A 22,544-nucleotide genomic window follows, 5' to 3' on the forward strand; every position below is an offset into this window, starting at 1 on the left:
AAGCAATAAGTGGGTTTTTGGTTTTTTTGGTTTTGTAATTTTTTTCCTTCTCTTGAAAGCCTAGTTCTACTGAGAGAAATGCTGGTTCCTTCAAGTAATCTTTGTGTGTTAACAGCTTGTGCAGGGAACCCCTCTCTTGCTTGCTGTAACGGGCAAAAGTCATCTTGTTTTGCATGAAAGAGAAGGTCTGATTGAACTAGGGTGAGCCTTTCATTTTAAGAAGAGTTAAAGTCTGGGGTGTTTTTAATGTTTTAATCTCTGTTTAAGAGGTTTCTGTTACAAGAGGAAAATTGATAACATTTTTACCTCAGCCAACTGCCAGCAAACTGGCTCTGCTCTAATCCCACGTTTGTAGTGATTTATATTCTCCGTGGCAACACGCTGTAACCTCAGAGTGATAGCACTGTGGTGCAGATTGACTGCATTCCAAATGCTGGGATCACATACATAATGTTTTTACTTTTAAATAATATTCAGACACCAGAATAAATACCATATGTGCACTGATGCTGGTTACAATGGAACCTTGTCATGTCTCGTGAGGGAGAACATTCTTTGTTTCTGATTTCTGTTTGAAATAAGTATGCAAAAGACAAATATGTACATTGACAGCATTTTGAGAAGACTTCGGTAATTACACAGCTGAAGACATAGCTAGGAGTCCTTGAAATGCAGCATTTAAGGCTGAAAAGTTTGCTGTGTTGCCACCGTCTCTCTTTGACACACACGAAGGCAAGGATTGTAATTCGACATTCCCAGTGTAGGGTCTAGTTTTTTTATATTTTATATCTACAGCATGCTGTAGTTGCCGGACATCTGTGGAAGAAAAATTACCTCCTCGAGTACTGTTCATAGGAACAGTGAGACTAACATGCTGTTGACATTGTAACAGGGAGAGTAACGCATGTGAAAATGGGAAGAGATGGACTGACTGGAAAGTCATAATTCAGTGTGAGACCTAATGTTATCTGATGCCCCAAAAGCAAAGCTTACGTGGCCTGACATCCTCAAAATACAGATACTCAATCTCTCCAGGTCCATTTTTTCCCCCACATGATGCTGAAGATTTAAAAGTTTCATAAAGTTTAGAAATACCTCCCAAGTCATGCACTTTAGATTCTTGTTTTTATCCATCTTGGTTGGAATTCTAATCCACCTAGACATATTTTTAAAATAGACATGCTAGAATGCCTTTCATATTTGTGCATCTGTGACATGCTCCTACAAGTCAGTCCACGTTGCTTCTTGGGGAAGCATTTCAATCCAGGTTTGTGTTATTACTATCAGTTGAGCTATATTGAATTAGTGCTCATGACATTTTCATAGTATTTTGTAGCTGAGGAAACCCTGGGCATTGGAATTGATGGCTTTGCCTTCTCCTCTGCACCCCCATCCCCACCTAGTGTTGTGAGGTTTGTCCAGATATATAGTGTGAGGTTAATGTGTGAGTCATTTGTCATAATGCATCTCTGACAATTTCTCTCGCGCATGCCTCAGCATTTGGGTAAGTGTCGCATCCTTTCTGAAAGTTACTTGTAGACATGTTCACTGTTATAAAAATGCTCAAAATGCTCTTCGTGAAGTTGAGATGTTATGAGACAAATATTGTGCCTCTAACATATTGCCTCTCCTTTTCAGCTTTTCGGATGATCCCTTATCCCTTGGAAAAGGGGCATCTGTTTTATCCCTACCCCATCTGTACAGAGACAGCAGATCGTGAGCTGCTTCCATGTAAGTCTCCCCTCCGTATTCCTCTCCTGGGCTGGTGAGGGTGGTGTGCCGACAACAGGGATAGAAAGAGGTGGGAATGATAAATGTTTATGATGTTCCTTGTCTTCTATTACTCTTTTCCCAAACCCTGTCCTCATTTGATAGCATAAGCATTAAAGTGAGTTATGTGTGTAGGCTTGGCTTCCTGCTCCTCCACATCTTTCCAGATTCATCAAAGGGAAAGACCCCTGGTGACTGAAGTTTAGATGAAGAGGCATCATGTCCTGGCTGGTCTGAGCGCAGAGACCCTAGTTTGAGGCAGATGCCCCTTGCTGGGCCGATCCACTGTGCAGGGCTCGGCCTGGGCTCTCCCGCTGGTCAGAGGCAGTCTGCACACACTGGAGTCTAAAGGAGAAGCAGAGGAGCTGCAAAAGAGTCTGGCGGGGAGGGCAGGGCAGCATGAGGATGCTGGCATTGCCACCAGAGGCGGACCCATGGGCCAGGTGGGCGTGCTCTCTGCAGTGGTGCAGTGCTGTTGACCGGCACGATTTCCTGCGAGCATCTCTTGGATGGCATGCAGTGAGCCAGTGGGATGTGTGCAGGGCACACGTGCAGCCTCAGCTCTGTCCACAGCAGGCAGAGGGCAAATCCTACCCTCGAGGGCCTTACCAGCTGGCAGTCGGAGGACCCGTACCACACGTGGAAAGTATGATTTGGTTTACTGTAATCCAACATTGTTTTGACAATTCCAGCTAAATAGTTATTATCAAATTATACTGTGTATAAGGAATCGTGTCCAGGCCCTTCATGTGGCCCTGCCTTAGGACATACTTTTCTCCCTCAGATAATAAGCTCCAAATTTTGACTATTCTCTCTTTCCTGTCCTCTCTCCTGCCACTCCCACCCTGCACTAGCCCCAGTTCTATCACATCTCATAGCTCTAACATAGTTAGATGCCTTGCCCAGAAGACCAGCTGAACTTGGAGCCCTGGGTGCTTATAAACTGTCCAATGGCCATGTTTTTTGAGACAGTTGTAAATCTCCAAAATGGTGGGGTCCGGGTGCAAAATGAGCTGCCATCTCAGGATGAAGGAGCAGAAGGCAGCTCTCTGCTTTCTTTGCTGCATGATGAGTTACCTCGGGAGGTGGAGGCCTCAGTGGTATGGTGTTCCTCACCATCTGCATTTATTGTGTAAAGGGGGTGAGGCCTCACTCTGCAGTAGATTTGGTTTCAGAAAGAGGGTCTGTGATGGGCCCATGCTTTTTCATTTCAGCTCTCCCTTCAGGGAGATCCTTATTAGTATTTCTGATTTCTGATAAGAAAGGCAGTTTTCTAAAAAGTACATTGTTTTAAAATGTTTTAATTGAGTTCAAACACATTTCCATAGGGGATAGATTCACTATTAGAACGAAATTATAATTCTTAAAAGACAATGTCTAGGAATAATCTTTACAGTCCTAGAATAGAAAATTATGACTCATGTTGATTTAATTGAATGCAGTGGTTCAAGTCTGATTTCCCTTCACACTCATTGAGTGTTGAGGGTGAGGATGAGAGGCAGATGGGTGGTTTCACATGTTACCTGTGTTCGGCACATTAGTGGTGCGGCGTCCACAGTGGCCCTGAGCACACATCCGCCCAAGGAGAACCCTAGCAGGTTGACGTCCCTGGGTTCAGATTCAGGTGCTGTTTGTCTTTGTCCCTCCCTGACCCTCTACCCTGTCATGTTTTGGGCTTGGAGTTGAAAGGTCGAGGAGAGGCTTGAAACCTTGGGTTTCCTGAGGAAGATGGAGACCCTTGGTCCTTTGGTTGGAATGGCAGTGCTGTTCACACACAGCCACACGGCTTCAGTCCACGGGGCCAGCCTTTGGTGCTTTTCTCTCTGTGCAGGTCACTTGAAATTTAAAAGTTATGAAAAGCTCTAAAATCTCCCCTCGTTGATGGATGGATGGTCCTTGCTAAATGTGTCTCCCTCAGGGTAGTATCCTCCACTGATACAGTTAGATTGTACCCGGAAAAAATACAAGCTACACTAGTATCTGGGCTTCCCAGGTGGTGCTAGAGGTAAAGAACTCACCTGCTAATACAAGAGATGCAGGTTCGATCCCTGGGTTGGGAAGATCCCCTGGAGGAGGGAACGGCTACCCACTCCAGTATTCTTGCCTGGAGACTCTCATGGACAGAGGAGCCTGGCAGGCTACAGTCCATGGTCACAAAGAGTCAGACATGACCGAGTGACTTAACATACACACTAGTATCTCCCTATGACAATGATTTAAAAATTACAGGATGATGACAACCTAGAGAGAAGCATTTTTATTTCAGGATACTTGACTTAGGATTTTATAGGTTTTGTTCAGTGAACATGTGTTTTATAATTTGAATAAAGTTTTGTTTATGTTTCCTTTTGAGAAAGGAACACTGTGTGTTAGGCGTAGATAGAGTCACTGTCCCTGCCCATGAATGTGTGACATCCCCGTGTTAGCCCCATCATGCCCCGGATAGAGTCCTGGGGGGTAAATAGGGACTTGGGAGAAGCACTAGGCTCCAGAGGCTGGCGGAGATGTTGGCGCTCATTCATGCGAGGGCCCTACGGTTTTCCTTTCCAAAAGGCTTCAGCCAAAGCTCTGAAGAGTCTGTCCCACCTAGAGCAGTTCCCTGAGAGTGCGTCTCACTGCGGCCCTAACACTTCCCTTCTGTTCCTCTCCACAGCTTTCCATGAAGTCTCAGTTTACCCCAAAAAGGAGCTTCCCTTCTTTATTCTCTTTACTGCTGGACTGTGTTCCTTCACAGCCATGCTGGCCCTCCTGACACATCAGTTCCCAGAACTCATGGGGGTCTTTGCAAAAGCTGTGAGTATTTGCCAAGAGAGAGGCCTCGGGCAGGGGGCAGGAAAAGTCATGAAAAGCAGCGTAAGAGACACGGGGGAGGGTCATGTAAAAGTGGACGTGCTTGTACTGATCCTTTGCTCACTGACGCTGAATTTTCAGTATCATCAGTCGAATCAAAATGCGAAAGTGTAGCTTGTTTATTACTGCATGCCTTGCCTCATTTCACATACAAAAAAATTCTCAGCAGTTCCCCCAAAAATGCGTGAGTTCTAAAAGAATTACATGAAGAATTAAGGAAATCCTAGAAAATGAAAAATATTTGGGAGGTTATTCAGTTTTATATACATTGAATGACATTATTTCTAATCTTTAGATATTGTAGGTCTTTCCTTCAAGAAGGATAGAATTTACATTTTCAAAGATGATTTAAATTTTAAAAGTTGTAATGTTGACAAATTAAATTGTTTGGGGAATGAACTGAGAGGATGTGAAGGGTGTATAGCATTAATAAGTATAGAAATATAATGTTTAGAACTATCAGAATCCGTTAAGACTCTTTAAAGAAGGTTATGGTATACGTATAGCTGATTCACTTTGCTGAATAATAGAAACTAACACAACATTATAAAGCAACTATATGCCAATAAAAATTTTTAAAAAGAGATGCACTGAGACTATAATATATCCACCAAATTTCAAACTTAGTCTTGGAAAAGAATATACAATATCTCCTTAGTTATTGTACTGAATTCATGTTAAAATGATTATTTTTAGATATATTGAGTTAAATAAAATGACTATTAAATTTTTTTTCTAAAAAAAAAAAAATGGTTATGGAGAAGAGCTTTAATAAGAAAAGTCGTCTGCATTGAGAACCAAGAACCATTGTTTCCTTGATGAAAACTGACTATTTCCACCTGCACACACAGTGAGGATAAGTTTACTAATTTTGCCACAGAGGAGTTTCAAACAGAAGGAGTCAGAAAAAGAATACCAATTGTTTCCCTGGAACTCCATTCTGATTTCAAGGCAAGTGGAGTCAGAAAGGATGATTTCTAACTTGGCTGGGTTGATTTAATCCCTTTCCAGATGATTGACATTTTCTGCTCGGCAGAGCTAAGGGACTGGAATTGCGAGAGTATTTTCATGCGTGTTGAAGATGAACTGGAAATCCCACCGGCACCTCAGTCTCAACATTTCCAAAACTGAACTCATCACCCTCCTCCCCCCACCACCAAAACTGCTCCTCCTCCCGTATCCCTGACCTCCGCCAGTGGCTCTGACATCCACCCAGTCACTCAAGCCAGAAACTCGGCAGCCCTCCCAGACTCTTCCTTCTCTCACCCTTTACACCCCATCTGTCTCTGTTTCCACAGTCTGTCGGATCTAACCTCCTGAGCCGCTCGGTGGTCAGTAGATGGAATTCACCTCTTCTTATCTTCCTTCTTCTCCCATGACTCTCTCTGAGTTTAGATCTCTGTGATTTCTTGCAAGAGTCTTAACTGGTCTCCTTTTTTCCAGGCTTCTCCTCTGCCAGTATTTCCTTTGTACTGACCCAAAAATGATCTTTTTTTTAGAAAATCTGAGCATGTCACTTCTGTGCTTGAACTTCCCCAACGGTTTCCCACCAACATTGGGATAAAGTCACAGATCTTTAGCATGGCACACGAGGTCCTCTGTGATCGGGCCCCTGCTTGCCTCTTCAGCCTAGTCTCTCTCAACTCTTGCCCAGGCACTGCTCTTGGGCCCCAGTGAATTGCTCACCATTCCCAGATGCCACAGTCTCTTGTGCACCCCAGTGCTTTTGCACGTGCTGTTTGCACTGTGTGGAATGCCCTTCCCCATTACCACCAGCACTTGTCCAGTCTACTAATGCCTCTTTATTCTTTCATACTCGGCTTGCTTTCTAAATTCCTCCTAAGCTGAGTTAGAAACCTTTCCTCTCTGATCCCACCCATGAATACCTATATTATTACATTTATTGTACTGTACTATAATTGTTAAAATCTTGTCTGACCCCCTTTTAGAATGTGAGCTCCTTGCGAGCAGGACTGTGTCTTCCTCATCTCTGTATCCCCATAGCTTTGCCTTGCACATAGTAGGTTTTCAATAAATGATTATTAAATGAATAAATGGTAGTGGTTTCTGCAGAAAGAATCAGTGTAAAGACTCAGATACAGCTTAGCATTTCTTCTTTTATAATTATAATCATAGATACTAAGAGTTGAAAGGGACCTTAAACAAACTGCCTGCAACAGTGGCTTGATGGAGATCACCTAGATGCATCTTGAGCACTTTTAGCCATGGGGCACTCAGCTGTTCGACGTGGGAGCCTGTTCCATTATTGGCTCACTCTGAACTCTCCTTTCATTGGTCAAGTCTGCCCTCCTTTAATTTCTACTTATGTTCCTATTCTACTCTCCAAAACTATAGTGAACAACTCTACTTCCTCTTTGAAATTCTTGAGGCAGTTACTACATTCATGGCAACTTCTTACTTCTCAGTTAATACCTTCTCTTTTCTTCAGGCAGAATATCTTAAAGTTCCTTAACATGATATGATTCCTGAACCCAGTATCATCCAAGCTTCTACTGTGGATGCTCCCTAGTTTATGAGCCTATGCTATTCATTATTTGCTTCTATCCCAAGCCAACCTCTGAATTAAAGTAGCTGCCAAAAATCTGGGTAGATTAGAGTATAATGTAAAATTTAAAATAGTATATTTACAACATTAGACAATGTCATTGGCCCGGTATTCTTCCTTAAACTAATGTACGACTCTTGGTGGGAGTTTGGGATCAGGACAGTGATTCTTAGCCTCTGGTGCACGCAGAATTCACCTGGCCCCAGCATTAGGAGTTCAGAGTGTTGAGTGTTAGCACCCAGGAATCTGTGTTTTTAAATAGCTCCCTCCCCGCCCACCACTCATTATGAAGATGGATGGGTGGGTTGAGGACTATTCCTTCAGAGAACGCTGGCCTCACGAAAGCCCGCCTTCTAGCAGCCATCTATGGATGCCTGGTGCAGTGTCAAAGCCATTGAGGTGACCGCTTTCTGGAAACCAGTGGTTTTACCCTAGCTGCACCTTCAAATTGTCTGGGAAGCTTAAAATTTACTGATGCCTGATCTTCCAACCCAGGGGACTCTGACTTAATTGGCCTGGGGTGCAGTCTGGGTATCTGAGTTTTCAGATGCTCCCCCTTGGTGATTTGGGTGTGCAGCCCCGGCTGAGAACCACCATATTATATGGAATGACTGCCTGAAGCTGCGTTAACCAGGGAGAGGGCTAGAGGGAATGGCGGATAGTACATAGACTACGACTGGGCATTCCCTAGGTTAGGCTGTGTCACTGCCACAATATCACAAAGGTGTATTCATTACAGATTAGACCAAGGGCCACTCTCCTCATTTAATATTTCCATAGCTTTATTTTGAGTCAGAGACCAAATGATTAAATAAAATATAAATTTGCCTTTATGGTCCTCTTATTTTATATACTACCAAGGTGTGATAGTTTGGTCAGCTACTCACAGTTTTCAAATGTAGTTCAGATAAATTTGCTTTTAAGCCTCTGCCTGGAGGATCACATTCATCTCCCTCTTCGTTAAGGCTTAGCAGCTTCCAAAATGTCTGGAGAGCTTTTGTGGGGAAGGAAGATGGATAGCCCGGAGCAGACGAGCCCCATCTCCCTCCTCCCCCGCCCCCGAGTCCTCGCCACATCTTCACTCTTGTCACTTCATCAGGCCCCTCGTGAAGACCCCCACAGGTTATCACAGCTGCCCTATAGGCTGCCTGCAACCATTTGCAGCTTGTGAAAATGATTTTCTCAGCCCTCGCCTGAGATAATGTCCCTGGGATAATGACTCTTAGTAGATGGAGAGAGATTGCACCGCCACCCGCCAGGCTGCGTGCAGCTTGGGAACTCTCCAGTGTGTTTACATGTTGATATGCAGCCAGTAAGGAAGCCCACAGCCAAGTGTGAGCCACTGGAAAATAGTAAAATGAGAGGTTTCAACTGGCTCTCCCCGCCTAATCTAATCTACCTCAATGACTTAGAACTAACTCTTCCTAGAATGTTTGGTTACCAAGATAAGGTTGCTCATATAAATAAGTGATCGTTCCAAACCCAGCCCCTCACAGAATGTGGGAAGGTCAGTGTGCTGACCTCTTCTGTTTGAAGGGCCCTGTCTTTACTCCTCTGGTCTCTCTCCTTCCCTGAGATCCAGCCCCCTGACTTCTGACTCTCGTCTTCAACTTATAGACCCTGACCTCTTTGAAGTCTGATATTGATTACAGTGAAATGTCAATTGTCTGATTGCAATAGGGCACCTGGAACTTATTCAGATAAGCAGAGGCGTTTCAAATGTTAATGAAGCATGTTGCAAGCCATGACCTTCTTCTAAATAATGGTGTTTTGGGAAAAGGAGGATCAGGCGATTGAAGTGTCGCTTTCTCTTTTATTATTAGTTCAGTTGCTTTTTCTCACCAGAAGACACTGATTAAATTATGGTGGGTTTTGGACCATGTATCTCTGCCCTCGGGACAGGAGTTTTGGACACTGAGATAGATGAGCTGTTTCAGGGTTGCCTGGTGTTGCTCATTCAGACTTAACTTTTCAGGCACTAACATTTCCCAAGTCCCTCAGTGAAACTGTTGTTTCTCCATGTGCATTGGTTGAGTTTTGGGTCAGAAAGTGTTGACTGATTTTCAAACTTGCAAAGAAATATAAATGAGCATCCCAAGGAAGTAAGGCATGTTCCACCAAACCTTTTTTTTTTTTTTTTTTAATACCTCCTGGTGAAAGCCACTGACCTTTGTCTAGCTACTAAGTGAAAAGAGCTTATTGGTTTCAGGCACCTTATTTCATTGCTGCTTCTTCCTTGTGGGTGAGGGATGGGGAAGAGGACACGAGGAGGGCTACTAAGGAGGAAGGTAACCTAGTAACAAAGGGTGTACATCCCAACTGGGTGAATGCGAGAGAACTAGGATCTCTAGGAAACAATTCGAAGGATTCTTTTCTCAATTCTCCCAAGGATAGAACATCCTAGATACAAGGGAGAACAGTAAATGATCACATACACGGGAGGTATCAGGACTTACTTCTTGGGGAACCTGGTTGTGAAGCACAGGTGTGGTCCAGGCAGGCAGGGTGCATTGCATCTGGTGGCGCAGTGTGGAAAGAGAGGTGTTTGCAGACCTCAAGCTGAGCAAGGCTTGCTACTGAATTTCCAGAGGCCTCCCTTTTACCCAAGTCAGGTCAATGCCCAAAACAAAGCCAATAAACAGGCAGGCCTTTATTTCGAACCAGGCTTGTAACAGCATCTTCATTTGTTCTGCTACTCATGCCATGGCTCCCTGTGTCCCCGCCCCAGCCCCCAGTTAGTATAGAAAGTCACCCAGAACTCAGACTTTGAGTGGTGCCTTTCGTCTAACCACTCTGGCTCATGTTAATGCATCAGTCATTCCTTCCCACCTCAGTCACAAATTTGGTGGTTATAAATCTGTTTTTGGTCAGGTTTTCGGGATATGACAACTTCACCAGCAAAATCACCTTGTTCATCGGGCCCCATCTTCCGTCTCTTGCCAGGATGCCTGGGTCATCCAGACCAGTTTAGCACCTAGCTCCTCTTCATGGAACTATTACATACAGGCAAATATATGTTATGGAGCCTTGACAATCTCTGATTACAAACAAATGTTATGTATGCATATTTTAAATTCTGCCGTGTTACTATGTTGGACTGATACAATCAGGAGACTCGCTCCGTATTACACTCTCAGAACTAGGATTTAACAGTCTCTTTCAGAGGCAGTGTGCACAGTAATTGCTTGTTCCTGGGTCTAGGATCTCCCACAACTGCATCCAGCTCTGAACTGAGAAGTGCAAGCCATCCAGTTAGTAGGGGGAGCAACCCCCGTGGTACTGTGTGCCCAGCCAAGGATGGTTTCAGAAAGTCAGGCATTGCCGTGCGTTAGCACCTACTGGAGTATAAAGCCATCCTTCCTTCACTCGAGAACTATTGAGGCTGCCTTATTCTTGTTTGTTTTTTTTGAAGATGTATACTAATTTATTTTTACATAAGTATAGGTGGAAATTAGTTATTTTTGAAGGAGAAAATTTCAGAAATAGATAATCATATATATATTTTTTTCAGTTTATTTTCCCTTATAGGTTATTATGAAATATTGAGTATACTTCCCTGTGCTCTATAGTAGTCCTTATTGGTTATCTCTTTCATACAGAGTAGTGTGTAGTGTTAATCTGAAACTCCTAATTTATCCTCCCCCTTTCCCTTTGGTAAGCATAAGTTTGTTTTCTATATCTGTGGAGCTATTTCTGCTTTGAATATAAGTTCATTTGTATCATTTTTTTTAGATTCTACATATAAGCAATATCAGGTGATCTTTGTCTTCCTCTGTCTGGCTTACTTCACTTAGTATGATAATTGCTAGATCTATCCATGTTGTTGCAGATGACATTATTTCATTCTTTTTATGGCTCAGTAATATTCCATTGTGTAACTATTCCACTTCTTCTTTATCCATTCATCTGTCAGTGGAAATTTAGGTTGCTTCCAGGTCTTGGTTATTGAAAGTAGTGTTACAATGAACATTGAGATGCACATAGCTTTTCAAATCACAGTTTTCTCTGAACACATACCTAGGAGTGGGATTGCAGGATCATATGGTACCTCTATTTTTAGATTTTCAAGAAATTTCTATACTGCTCTTCTGGAGAAGGTAATAATAATTCCTGCTGGCTTAGACAGTAAAGATTCTGCCTGCAGTGCCTGAGACCCAGGTTCAATCCCTGGGTCAGGAAGATCCCCTGGAAAAGGGAATGGCTACCCACTCCAGTATTCTTGCCTAGAGAATCCCATGGACAGAGGAGCCTGGCAGGGTGCAGTCCAACGATCATGCAGAGTCAGACACAACTGAAGCAACTTAGCACGCACACACACATATTCCTGTCCATAGTTGCTGTGCCAATTGGCTTTCCCACCAACAGTGTAAAAGGGGACCTGTCTCTTCATACCCTCTCTGGTGACTTTTTGATGATAGCCGTTCTGACTAGTATAAAGTGATACCTCGTTGAAGCTGTGACTTGCATTTCTCTAATAATTAGTGATGTTGAGCATCTTTTCATGTGCCTTTTGGCCATTTGTATGCCTTCTGTGGAGAAACATCTATTTAGATGTTTTGCCCCCTTTTTTTTTTTTTTGAGCTCTATGCACTGTTTGTATATTTTGGTGATTAATTCTTTTTGGTTACATCATTTGCCAATATTTTCTCCCATTCTGTAGGTTGTATTTTTGTTCTGTTTATGGTTTCCTTTGCTGTGCAAAAGCTTTTAGTTTGATCAGGCCCCATTTGATTATTTTTATTTTCATTAATTACTGTAGGAGACAGATCCAAAAGGATATTGCTGAGATGTATGTCAAAGAGTATTCCACGTTTGTTTTCCTCAAGGATTTTTATAGCATCTGTTTTTACATTTAGGTCTTTAATACATTCTGAGTTTGTTTTTTTGTGTATGATGTTAGAGTGTTCTAATTTCATTCATTTACATGTAATTATTCAGTTTTCCCAGCACCATTTATTGAAGACACTGTCTTTTCTCCATTGTATGTTCTTTGTTTTAAAATTTATTTATTTTAATTGGAGGCTAATTACTTTACAATATTGTAGTGATTTTGCCGTACATTGACATGAATCAGCCATGGGTGTACATGTGTCCCCCATCCTGAACCCCCTCCCACCTCCCTCCCCATCCCATCCCTCAGAGTTGTCCCAGTGCACCAGCCCTGAGCGCCTGTCTCATGCATTGAACCTGGACCAGCAATCTGTTTCACATGTGGCAATACACATGTTTCAATGTTATTCTCTCAAATCATCCCACCCTTGCCTTCTCCCACAGAGTCCAAAAGTCTGTTCTTTATATCTTTGTCTCTTCTGCTATCTCACATATAGGGTCATTGTTACCATATTTCTAAATTTCATATATATGTGTTAATACACTGTATTGATGTTTTTCTTTCTGACTTACTTCACTCTGTGTAATAGGCTCCAGTTTCATCTACCTCACTAGAACTGATTCAAATGTATTCTTTTTAATGGCTGAGTAATACTCCATTGTGTATATGTACCACAGCTTTCTTATCCATTTGTTTGCCGACAGACATCTAGGTTGCTTCCATGTCCTAGCTATTGTTAACAGTGCTGTGATGAACATTGGGGTACACGTGTCTCTTTCAGTTCTGGTTTCCTCAGTGTGTATGCCCAGCAGTGGGATTGCTGGGTCATATGGCGGTTCTGTTTCCAGTTTTTGAAGGAATCTCCACACTGTTCTCCATAGTGGCTGTACTAGTTTGCATTCCCATCAGCAGTGTAAGAGGGTTGCCTTTTCTCTGCACCCTCTCCAGAGGCTGCCTTATTCTTAAGTGCAAGTTCAAACTGACACTGAAGGCCCTCCCCAAAGCTCTTCCATTTGCTTCTGAGCATTCTTCCTCCATCCCTTCCAGCAAAACTGAACTGTTTATTATCTTCTGGTCTTCCTAGCTGCTTTGCTTTCCCATTTCTGTTCCAGCTGTTTCTTGAGCCTGGACCCCCCCACCCCATCCACTGCTCCCCCTCCGCCTTGCTCACATTTCTTTCCTTACTATTCTTACCCCCTCTCTGTTTTTTCATACCCCAGCCATCCACTGGGGACTATTTCAGTCACCTCGTTTTCAGCTTCTCCTGTTCCTTTCAACAGAATGGATTCTCTCCCTTTCTTGACCTTCCTGGTGCTTTGCTTGTGCATCTGTCTGCTGCATTATGGTCTACCTGGTACTGTTACTTTGCTGGGTACAGTTCTTAGTAGCTCCCTTCCCCCCTCCCGCAGGCGTTGACCTTCCCGACAGTGGGACTTTTGTCCTAGACACTTCTATATCTCACCCAGTACTTAAGTGCCTTACTGAGTAAATATATTCAGTTGTTGTGAAAGAGGCAACATAGAGAAGGATTTTGAATCTTATACTCTCGAGTTTTCATTACACAAATCTCACCCTTGATAACCCTGCCATAATGTGGTACAAGCCTTCCCAGTTTGTATTCTACTGGTTCTTTTTTGAAAAAAAGAAGGAAAGATTCTGAGGTCAAGTAAACTTGGGAAACTTGCCTGCCATACTTCTTTCTGAGGACCTGCAATCCATAGAGCATGTGACCAGTAGAGGAGCCTGTTTTAACTGGATTAAATGCATATCTACCAGTTTGACCTCAGAACCGTGCTCTCTACTCTGTGTATGTACTCATGTCCTACACTGCAGTTCTGTGGGGAATTCTTGGTGGTATAGACTCTGCTGTACTCTCTACAGGGGACTGGGACAAAGGACTCCACAGTATGAGGACCAGATATTGAACTTTTGTGAGATGATACCTTGGTTCTGAACAGAGAGCAAGCAATCCATCCAGATACCCGTCTTGTGCCTGGCTGGGTTTAGGCACTTCCTCTGCCAGCTGCTGATGGCTTGTGGAAAGAGGCTGATTCTTCATGAGAACATAATAAGAACAGACTTGAGATCGTGTTAAATGAGTCTTAGGTGAGGCACCTGGCTTTTTTAAAAGGTGCTTTTGAAGAACATTATTCTCTACGTGAAAGGCAGAAAGGAATTCAGTAACCGAATGAGAGAGATTCTGAAGGTCTCTTCAGAGGAGCACCTTTTCCACAAGGATGTGTGGTCTATGGACTGGCCGGCCTGCTACCTTCACCCAGGCTCCCATGGTGCTCACTGCTGAGCAGCTGTTTCAGAAAGGAGCATGGGCTGCAGGTGTTTGGGAGATCATAGGATCCCAAAGCAGCTCACAACCATCCCGCAGACTGGACTTTTTGTTGTTGTTGCCTTTTCCACTTAAAGCTCTATAACTAGACAAGCAGGCGGAGAAGTTGTCGCCATGTTTTAGCTCTTCTACTCACTCACCACCCGTCCTCCATCCCTTTGATGGCACTGGTCATCTCCATGGGCAGCCTCATATCCTGAAGACTAGTTGGAAGGCCTCAGCACTGGGGGCAGCTGTCCAAGGAGTGGAGGGCCTGTCAGCCAACATTTCTTCCCTTGTCCATCAGAACTCAGGCTAGGGGTGGCGGGGTTAGGGTTGGGGACAGAAACTGGAATGCAGGTTTGTTCACCAACCAGTATTTCCTACAAACATAAATGTGTAATCATAGTGTTTGGGCACTTTTTATGATGCAGAGACTTAATACGCAAGCATGGGTTGGAGAGATTCATTTTATAGTCTTGAGCAAGATCTCTCCTGAGGGACTTCCCTGGTGGTTCAGGGGTTAAGAATCTGTCTTACAATACAGGGGATGTGGGTTCAGTCCCTAGTCAGGGAACTAAAATCCCATATGCCATGGAGCAACCGAGCCCACGTGCCACAACTAAGACCCGATGTAGTCAAAGGAAAAAAAAAGATCTCTCCTGACTTGTGTGCTCTTCTGGTTTGTTCACAGTTCCTCAGCACTTTGTTTGCCCCCTTAAACTTTGTCATGGAAAAAGTGGAGAGCATCCTGCCATCCAGTCTGTGGCACCAGCTGACTCGGATCTAGGGGAGCCCACCTGTCCTTCTGCTCACCTCGCCCAGCAGGCTGCCACCGTCTCTTTGTGCCAACTCCTCGTGGACCTCAAGAAAGCATGACTTTGAAAAAGGGAAGCCATTCCAGGATTTTAAAACCTTCATGAACTGTCTGTTCCATATTAAAAGCTGTTTTTGTTGTACAAAATTCACTGATGTTCAGTTCTATTATATTTTGCCTTCAGAAAAGAAAAAAAGTCAAAAATAAACTTTTGTGTATTGCAGCAACCAGTTGTGTCTCCCAACCCTAAAATCATTGGTATCCAAATAAATCTATAGGTTACATTTAATTTACTAAGGCCCCCAAATCTGCTGAACACCACGCGATGGTGTTCTGAGCTGAGAGGACTCATTTCACCAGGCCGTTGGCACCCCTTGGCTTGGAAAATAGACTTTCTTTGGCTAAAAAGCACCGTCTTTTCAGCTGCAAACTGTGTGCCCTCATAGGCCAAATACACAAAAGAAACTTCCAGCATGAATGACAGGAAGCATGAATGAAAGTTATGAGCCATCACAGATTGTTCTGGTTCAGACTACTCACAGAATAGAGCTCAGCACTGTGGTTCCAGGAATCATTTTGGTTTGGCTTTCTGAAATTTGTTGTGAGAAGAAAACTTCTGATGAGAAGATGCTAACCCAATAGTCTATTGTAGAACCTGCCCACTTTTCAACATTGCCATTTTTTAAATGTTTTCTCATAAGGGTAATTTCTTTTTTTATCATCTTTGCATTCTTGATGCATGCATGTGAGCGTTCTTTGAGTGTTTTCGTGATCTGAACCAAAGTGGTCGTTTGTCTTCACCATCTTTGAAAGCCTTTTTCATGAGTCACACCTGCCGAGCATGCATCTGGCTTTACTTAAGCAAAAAAGAAAAATTAATAACCTTGACTCCTCTTCTGAAGTGATAAGTACCTCTATTCAGAATCTCAATCTAGTGCTTTATAAAAAGGACCATCCTTTACATGGTTTGTTTTCCCTTTGTTTAGAATCCTGAATCTGTCCCCATGAGCGTTACAGTAGGCAGAGTTGGGGAAAGCACCACACCACAGCCCCCTTGGCATTTGGACTTCCTGCAACCTCCTGGTCTTCATCCAAGAGCAGAGTCAAGAGGCAGGTAATGTTTAGGTGCACAGGCCTTTTCATGCTTCGGGCAGACTTTTTTCTCTACCTTCTTTGTGCAAAGCCACGGCAGGCACATGCAGTTGGCTCTTGCCCTTCCTCAGAAGAAACTTAAACCCTATATTCACATCAGTAGTGCTGCTCTTGGGGGCAGGGTTGTGCCTGCTTTGTTCGCCTCTTTGCCTCTTCTTCCCCCAGTACAACTCTTGACCTGGAGTGATGCTCAAATGATCTGTTGGACAAATCAATATAATATATGATAGGTACAGATAAACTTTTATTCATTTTCAGAGTAATGAGACTGGTTCCAGCAGAGAAGGACCAGGGAAGCCTTAGAATTATAACTTGGCGCTGAAAGAAAAGTAGTAATTATTTCATGCAGTTATTTAACAGATGAGGAAACCAAGGTTGAAAGAGATTTCAACCTGTTCAAGTTGAGACTAGACTGCGATAAGCCTTAAGTGAAAGGTTCAAGAGCCTGTAGGTGATGGTAAGTGGAAATGGCCCAACACGAGTTGTTGTTAGAAACCCCAGTTGCAGGAAATACAGCAAAGAAATGTAACACACAAGGATTTAAAAGCACTTTGTAAATTTAATAATTAGGACTTGAGAGCAGTTCCATAGAGAGGGGAGGCCAAAGTTAGACTTTGACAGCTAAGGGGAGTGAATGGGAGAGGCGAAGGTGGAGAAAAGATGGTGACAGAATGAAGACTGCAGAGGGAGTAAGAGGGACTGTTGGAGGAATGAGTCCACGGTACAGGAGAGGAGCTAATCGTGTGGGCTAATCCCTGTCTTCTGCCTCTCTCTTCAGTACTCTGCTCAACTCTCAGGGCAACCATGACTCACTCTCACCATTCTGACCTCCCTGGGCCTGGACACCAGGAAGGTTGCTATATTCCCAGCACCTGCCTTACATTGCTGCCGCTGAGGACAAGCATTCAGGCCTTTTTAAGGGCTGTATGCAAATCTGTGGAGAGACAAAACAAGAGCGCCCGGTACGTCAGAGCAATTTTTAATATGATTGATTTTACACAGTTCTTACATTTCTTGCCTAAGCTCCTTTTCCTGACTTCATAAGATGGCAAATGGAATTCAAGTTGCATTTCTGCCTTCTGCTTTTGTTTCTGTATAAGGGGACATCAAAATCCATCCTGATGGGCTTTCCTCTGTAAAGACACTTCCTCCCAGCAGGACAGTAAGTGTCCCATGGTTTTTGGAATACAAATGCACACATTCTAAATATTAGCAAATTGGATCTAGCAATATGTACAAGATACAATGTGACCAAATGGAAAGGTTGAATTGTTTTAACTTCTTTTATCAGTATTTAAGTATCAAAAAAGATGTTCACAACTAAGATAATCATGATGGTGTGATCACTCACCTAGAGCCAGACATCCTGGAATGTGAAGTCAAATGGGCCTTAGAAAGCATCACTACAAACAAAGCTGTGGAGGTGACAGAATTCCAGTTGAGCTATTTGAAATCCTGAAAGATGATGCTGTGAAAGTGCCGCACTCAATATGCCAGCACATTTGGAAAACTCAGCAGTGGCCACAGGACTGGAAAAGGTCAGTTTTCGTTCCAATCCCAAAGAAAGGCAATGCCAAAGAATGCTCAAACTACCACACAATTGCACTCATCTCACACGCTAGTAAAGTAATGCTCAAAATTCTCCAAGCCAGGCTTCAGCAATACATGAACTGTGAACTTCCAGAGATTCAAGCTGGTTTTAGAAAAGGCAGAAGAACCAGAGATCAAAATTCCCAACATCTGCTGTATCATCGAAAAAGCAAGAGAGTTCCAGAAAAACATCTAATTCTGCTTTATTGACTATGCCAAAGCCTTTGACTGTGTGGATCACAATAAACTGTGGAAAATTCTGAAAGAGATGGGAATACCAGACCACCTGACCTACCTCTTGAGAAACATATATGCAGGTCAGGAAGCAACAGTTAGAACTATACATGAAACAACAGACTGGTTCCAAATAGGAAAAGGAGTACATCAAGGCTGTATACTGTCACCCTGCTTATTTAACTTCTATGCAGAGTACATCATGAGAAACACTGGACTGGAAGAAGCACAAGCTGGAATCAAGATTTCTGGGATAAATATCAATAACCTAAGATATGCAGATGACACCACCCTTATGGCAGAAAGTGAAGAGGAACAAAAAGCCTCTTGATGAAAGTGAAAGAGGAGAGTGAAAAAGTTGGCTTAAAGCTCAACATTCAGAAAACGAAGAGCATGGCATCTGGTCCCATCACTTCATGGGAAATAGATGGGGGAACAGTGGAAACAGTGTCAGACTTCATTTTTTGGGGCTCCAAAATCACTGCAGATGGTGATTGCAGCCATGAAATTAAAAGACGCTCCTTGAAAGGAAAGTTATGACCAACCTAGATAGCATGTTCAAAAGCAGAGACATTACTTTGCCAGCAAAGGTCCATCTAGTCAAGGCTATGGTTTTCCCAGTACTCATGTATGGATGTGAGAGTTGAACTGTGAAGAAGGCTGAATGCCGAAGAGTTGATGCTTTTGAACTGGAGAAGAGTTGGAGAAGACTCTTGAGAGTCCCTTGGACTGCAAGGAGATCCAACCAGTCCATCCTAAAGATAAGTTCTGGGTGTTCTTTGGAAGGAATGATGCTAAAGCTGAAACTCCAGTACTTTGGCCACCTCATGCAAAGAGTTGACTCATTGGAAAAGACCCTGATTCTGGGAGGGATTGGGGGCAGGAGGAGAAGGGGACGACAGAGGATGAGATGGCTGGATGGCATCACTGACTCAAGGGATGTGAGTTTGAGTGAACTCCAGGAGTTGGTGATGGACAAGGAGGCCTGGCGTGCTACAATTTATGGGGTCGCAAAGAGTCGGACACGACTGAATGACTGAACTGAACTGAAGTATCAATATCATTCTGTGTTTATGAAAGAATTGGGGAGCTTTCCATATTTTTATATAGCCCAGAATAATTAAACACCAACATTGCCTGTTCTTCACCGATTAGATAAAACTCAGACATGAAACATCTAATTTTAGTTCTTTGTTAATGGTAGGTCTTTGATCACCTTTTTACTATCTGTAGTGGCGATTGGTCTATGCAAATATTCTACTTTTTATGTTTGCCTAATTTCATGTTTGCCAGGAAATTAATGCTTTCTCTAGGCATCAGATGTATTATCATGAAGTTACCCAGGTATATCTTTTATTGTATATTTAATCTCTCCTGTATTTGTGGTAATTTCATTTTTCTCATTCCTAACTTTGTATATTTTTTCTCTTTCTCTCTTTTTCCACTCTTTAATCATCTTCTCAAAGTTTATCTTAAAGTTTTGGATCTGTTGATGCATTCTTACTTTTTATCTTGTACTTTATTATTTCTTCCTGATTTTCCTAATTCCTTTAGGTGAGTACTTGGTACATTTTTATATTATTTTAGGAAGGAGATATTTAAGGCTATGACTTTTCCTCTAAATGTAGGTTTCTTGTTCCATAGATTTTGCTATTAAGCATTCTTCACTCTTTGCTAGAATTTTGTGTTTTGGTTTCTTTTTATCCAAGAGGGATCACTTTGGGGGCATTTTTTTGTTTGTTTGTTTTGTTTTTAGTAATTAGTTCTCTATTACTGCCTTGAAGGGATTTATTTTTAATATTGCTCTGAAATATCTAATGAAAATGTCAAAGATGTTCAACTACTACCCCCAAATACAGTATACACTGACACCTCATATCCATGAACTACTTCTAAGTAAGCCTTTGATCCTTGTTTCCAACATTTTTTAAAAAATTACATCTTGCTTCAGTGTCAACCTTCAGGGTAGCGTTAAAATATCTAAACCATGCTTATGTCTCTTCCACTGTTTCTGTTATTCTTATTCTCCCTGCCTCATGGCCATGCTCTTCACCAAGCAAAACCAGGTTCCCATCACATGTTTGTCTTCTGCTTTGCTGTCAAGTTGTATGCAGGTCAGGAAGCAACAGTTAGAACTGGACATGGAACAACAGACTAGTTCCAAATAGGAAAAGGAGTTCGTCAAGGCTGTATATCGTCACCCTGTTTATTTAACTTAAATGCAGAGTTCATCATGAGAAAGGCTGGACTGGAAGAAACACAAACTGGAATCAAGATTGCTGGGAGAAATATCAATAACCTCAGATATGCAGATGACACCACCCTTATGGCAGAAAGTGAAGAGGAACTCAAAAGCCTCTTGATGAAAGTGAAAGTGGAGAGTGAAAAAGTGGGCTTAAAGCTCAACATTCAGAAAACAAAGATATGGCATCCGGTCCCATCACTTCATGGGAAATAGATGGGGAAACAGTGGAAACAGTGTCAGACTTTATTTTTCTGGGCTCCAAAATCACTGCAGATGGTGACTGCAGCCATGAAATTAAAAGACGCTTACTCCTTGGAAGGAAAGTTATGACCAACCTAGATAGCATGTTCAAAAGCAGAAACATTACTTTGCCAACAATGGTTTGTCTAGTCAAGGCTATGGTTTTTCCTGTGGTCATGTATGGATGTGAGAGTTGGACTGTGAAGAAGGCTGAGCACCGAAGAATTGATGCTTTTGAACTGTGGTGTTGGAGAAGACTCTTGAGAGTCCCTTGACTGCAAGGAGATCCAACCAGTCCGTTCTGAAGGAGATCAGCCCTGGGATTTCTTTGGAAGGAATGATGCTAAAGCTGAAACTCCAGTACTTTGGCCACCTCATGTGAAGAGTTGACTCATTGGAAAAGACTCTGATTCTGGAAGGGATTGGGGGCAGGAGGAGAAGGGGACAACAGAGGATGAGATGGCTGGATGGCATCACTGACTCGATGGACGTGAGTCTGAGTGAACTCCAGGAGTTGGTGATGGACAGGGAGGCCTGGCGTGCTGCGATTCATGGGGTCGCAAAGAGTCAGACACGACTGAGCGACTTATCTGATCTGATCTTGCTGTCATGATAGCTCAGGCTGTATCAGGAACTGAAATGTAAAAGAAGGTGGTGGGGGCTAGACAGGGGTTGAAGGAACTTGTCTTGAAGTCCTGGCTTTTGAGGGTCAAGAATGAGATCAAGAGATCAAACAGGCATTGGCTGGAATGAGAACATCCAGGCAGAGGTGAATTAGCTCTCTATCAGCAAAGCCAGGAGTGCTGAGGGGACGAAGACCTGCAGGTCTTCATCTTCATAATGCCGTCTCCTTCAGAGTAACAACTGTGAGTCTCCAGCAGGAGGAAAGGGCAGAACGGAAATGGGTTTTCTTCCCCTCTTTCTGCAGCTTGTCTCTTGTTTTGACCAGTTCAAGTCCATTTCATAGTACCTTGGATCTTCAGCCTTGAATCACGTGTGTGACCAATCTTAGGAAGAAAAACCTGGAATCGAACTCCTCAACTGACCGTCATCATTAGGCAAGCAGACTTCAAGTGGGTCTCTTTTTGTCCAGGGGAGGGGCAGTAGGTTTTGATTTTAGAGAATATGTAATATGTTCCTGAAGTCTGGTGGCTCTTGGCTTCTGTGCATATGGCTGTCGGACCTGATGCGCCTCCCCGCAACAGGCTTCCCACGCGAGCTTTGCTGCCTCCTTTCTGGGTATGGCTCGCAGGCCCATAGGCCACTCCTTGGTGCCTTTCAGTATCTCCACTCTCCCTCAGGTTACCCAGACAGGCTCTTCAGTGGAAGCATGTCCTTCCAAAGTCAGGGCATTCTCAGCTGCTTTTCTGATGGTTTTCTGGGGCACAGTACTATGACTTCTGCTTGAAATAACAGAAGGGAGGATGCTGGGAGAAAATATGAATTAACATCTGAATGATAATCTGCCCCATAAATCAAAGATAATTCACATCCAATATAAATTAGTTCCATTCGCTCTCTCATTCCTGTAAGTATAGTGAAATGTGAAGTAAAAGTGAAAATGTTAGTCACTCAGTCGTGTCCAACCCTTTGCAAGTCCATGGACTATAATGGGATTCTCCAGGCAAGAATGCTAGAGTGGGTTGCCATGCCCTTCTCCAGGGGATCTTCCCAACCCAGGGACTGAACCTAGGTCTCCTGCATTGCAGGCAGATTCTCTACCATCTGAACTACCAGGAAAGCCAATATTGAAATGTATTGAAGACCTACTGTGTGCCAGGGGTAGAATCATGCTCTCCCCACTGCACCTTGAACTGCAGCTTTGATCACCCTGCATTATTTGTACATTTACTTGCCTGTCTCATGCAAAGGAAACTTAAGCTTTACATTATACACAGCCTTGGGATCTGGAACTGGCGATTCTGT

General features: G+C 43.1%; 1 protein-coding gene across 7 annotated transcripts in view; it reads left to right on the top strand.

The window, feature by feature from the left end:
- ST7 (suppression of tumorigenicity 7) overlaps window positions 1-15,387 on the top strand; it is a 268,415-nt gene extending 253,028 nt beyond the window's left edge. For 4 of the 7 annotated variants that reach the window (XM_005899134.3, XM_005899137.2, XM_070369591.1 and 1 more), the window contains 3 exons: window positions 1,639-1,731; window positions 4,424-4,563; window positions 5,632-15,027. In XM_005899134.3, the coding sequence (XP_005899196.1) occupies window positions 1,639-1,731; window positions 4,424-4,563; window positions 5,632-5,751 (353 nt within the window). In that variant the 3' untranslated portion in view covers window positions 5,752-15,027. The other 3 variants (XM_005899135.3, XM_005899138.2, XM_070369588.1) reach the window with 2 other exon arrangements.
- The last annotated feature ends 7,157 nt before the right edge of the window (window positions 15,388-22,544 follow it).

Source organism: Bos mutus, chromosome 4 (genome assembly GCF_027580195.1).
Source record: "Bos mutus isolate GX-2022 chromosome 4, NWIPB_WYAK_1.1, whole genome shotgun sequence".
Lineage (NCBI taxonomy): Eukaryota > Metazoa > Chordata > Mammalia > Artiodactyla > Bovidae > Bos > Bos mutus.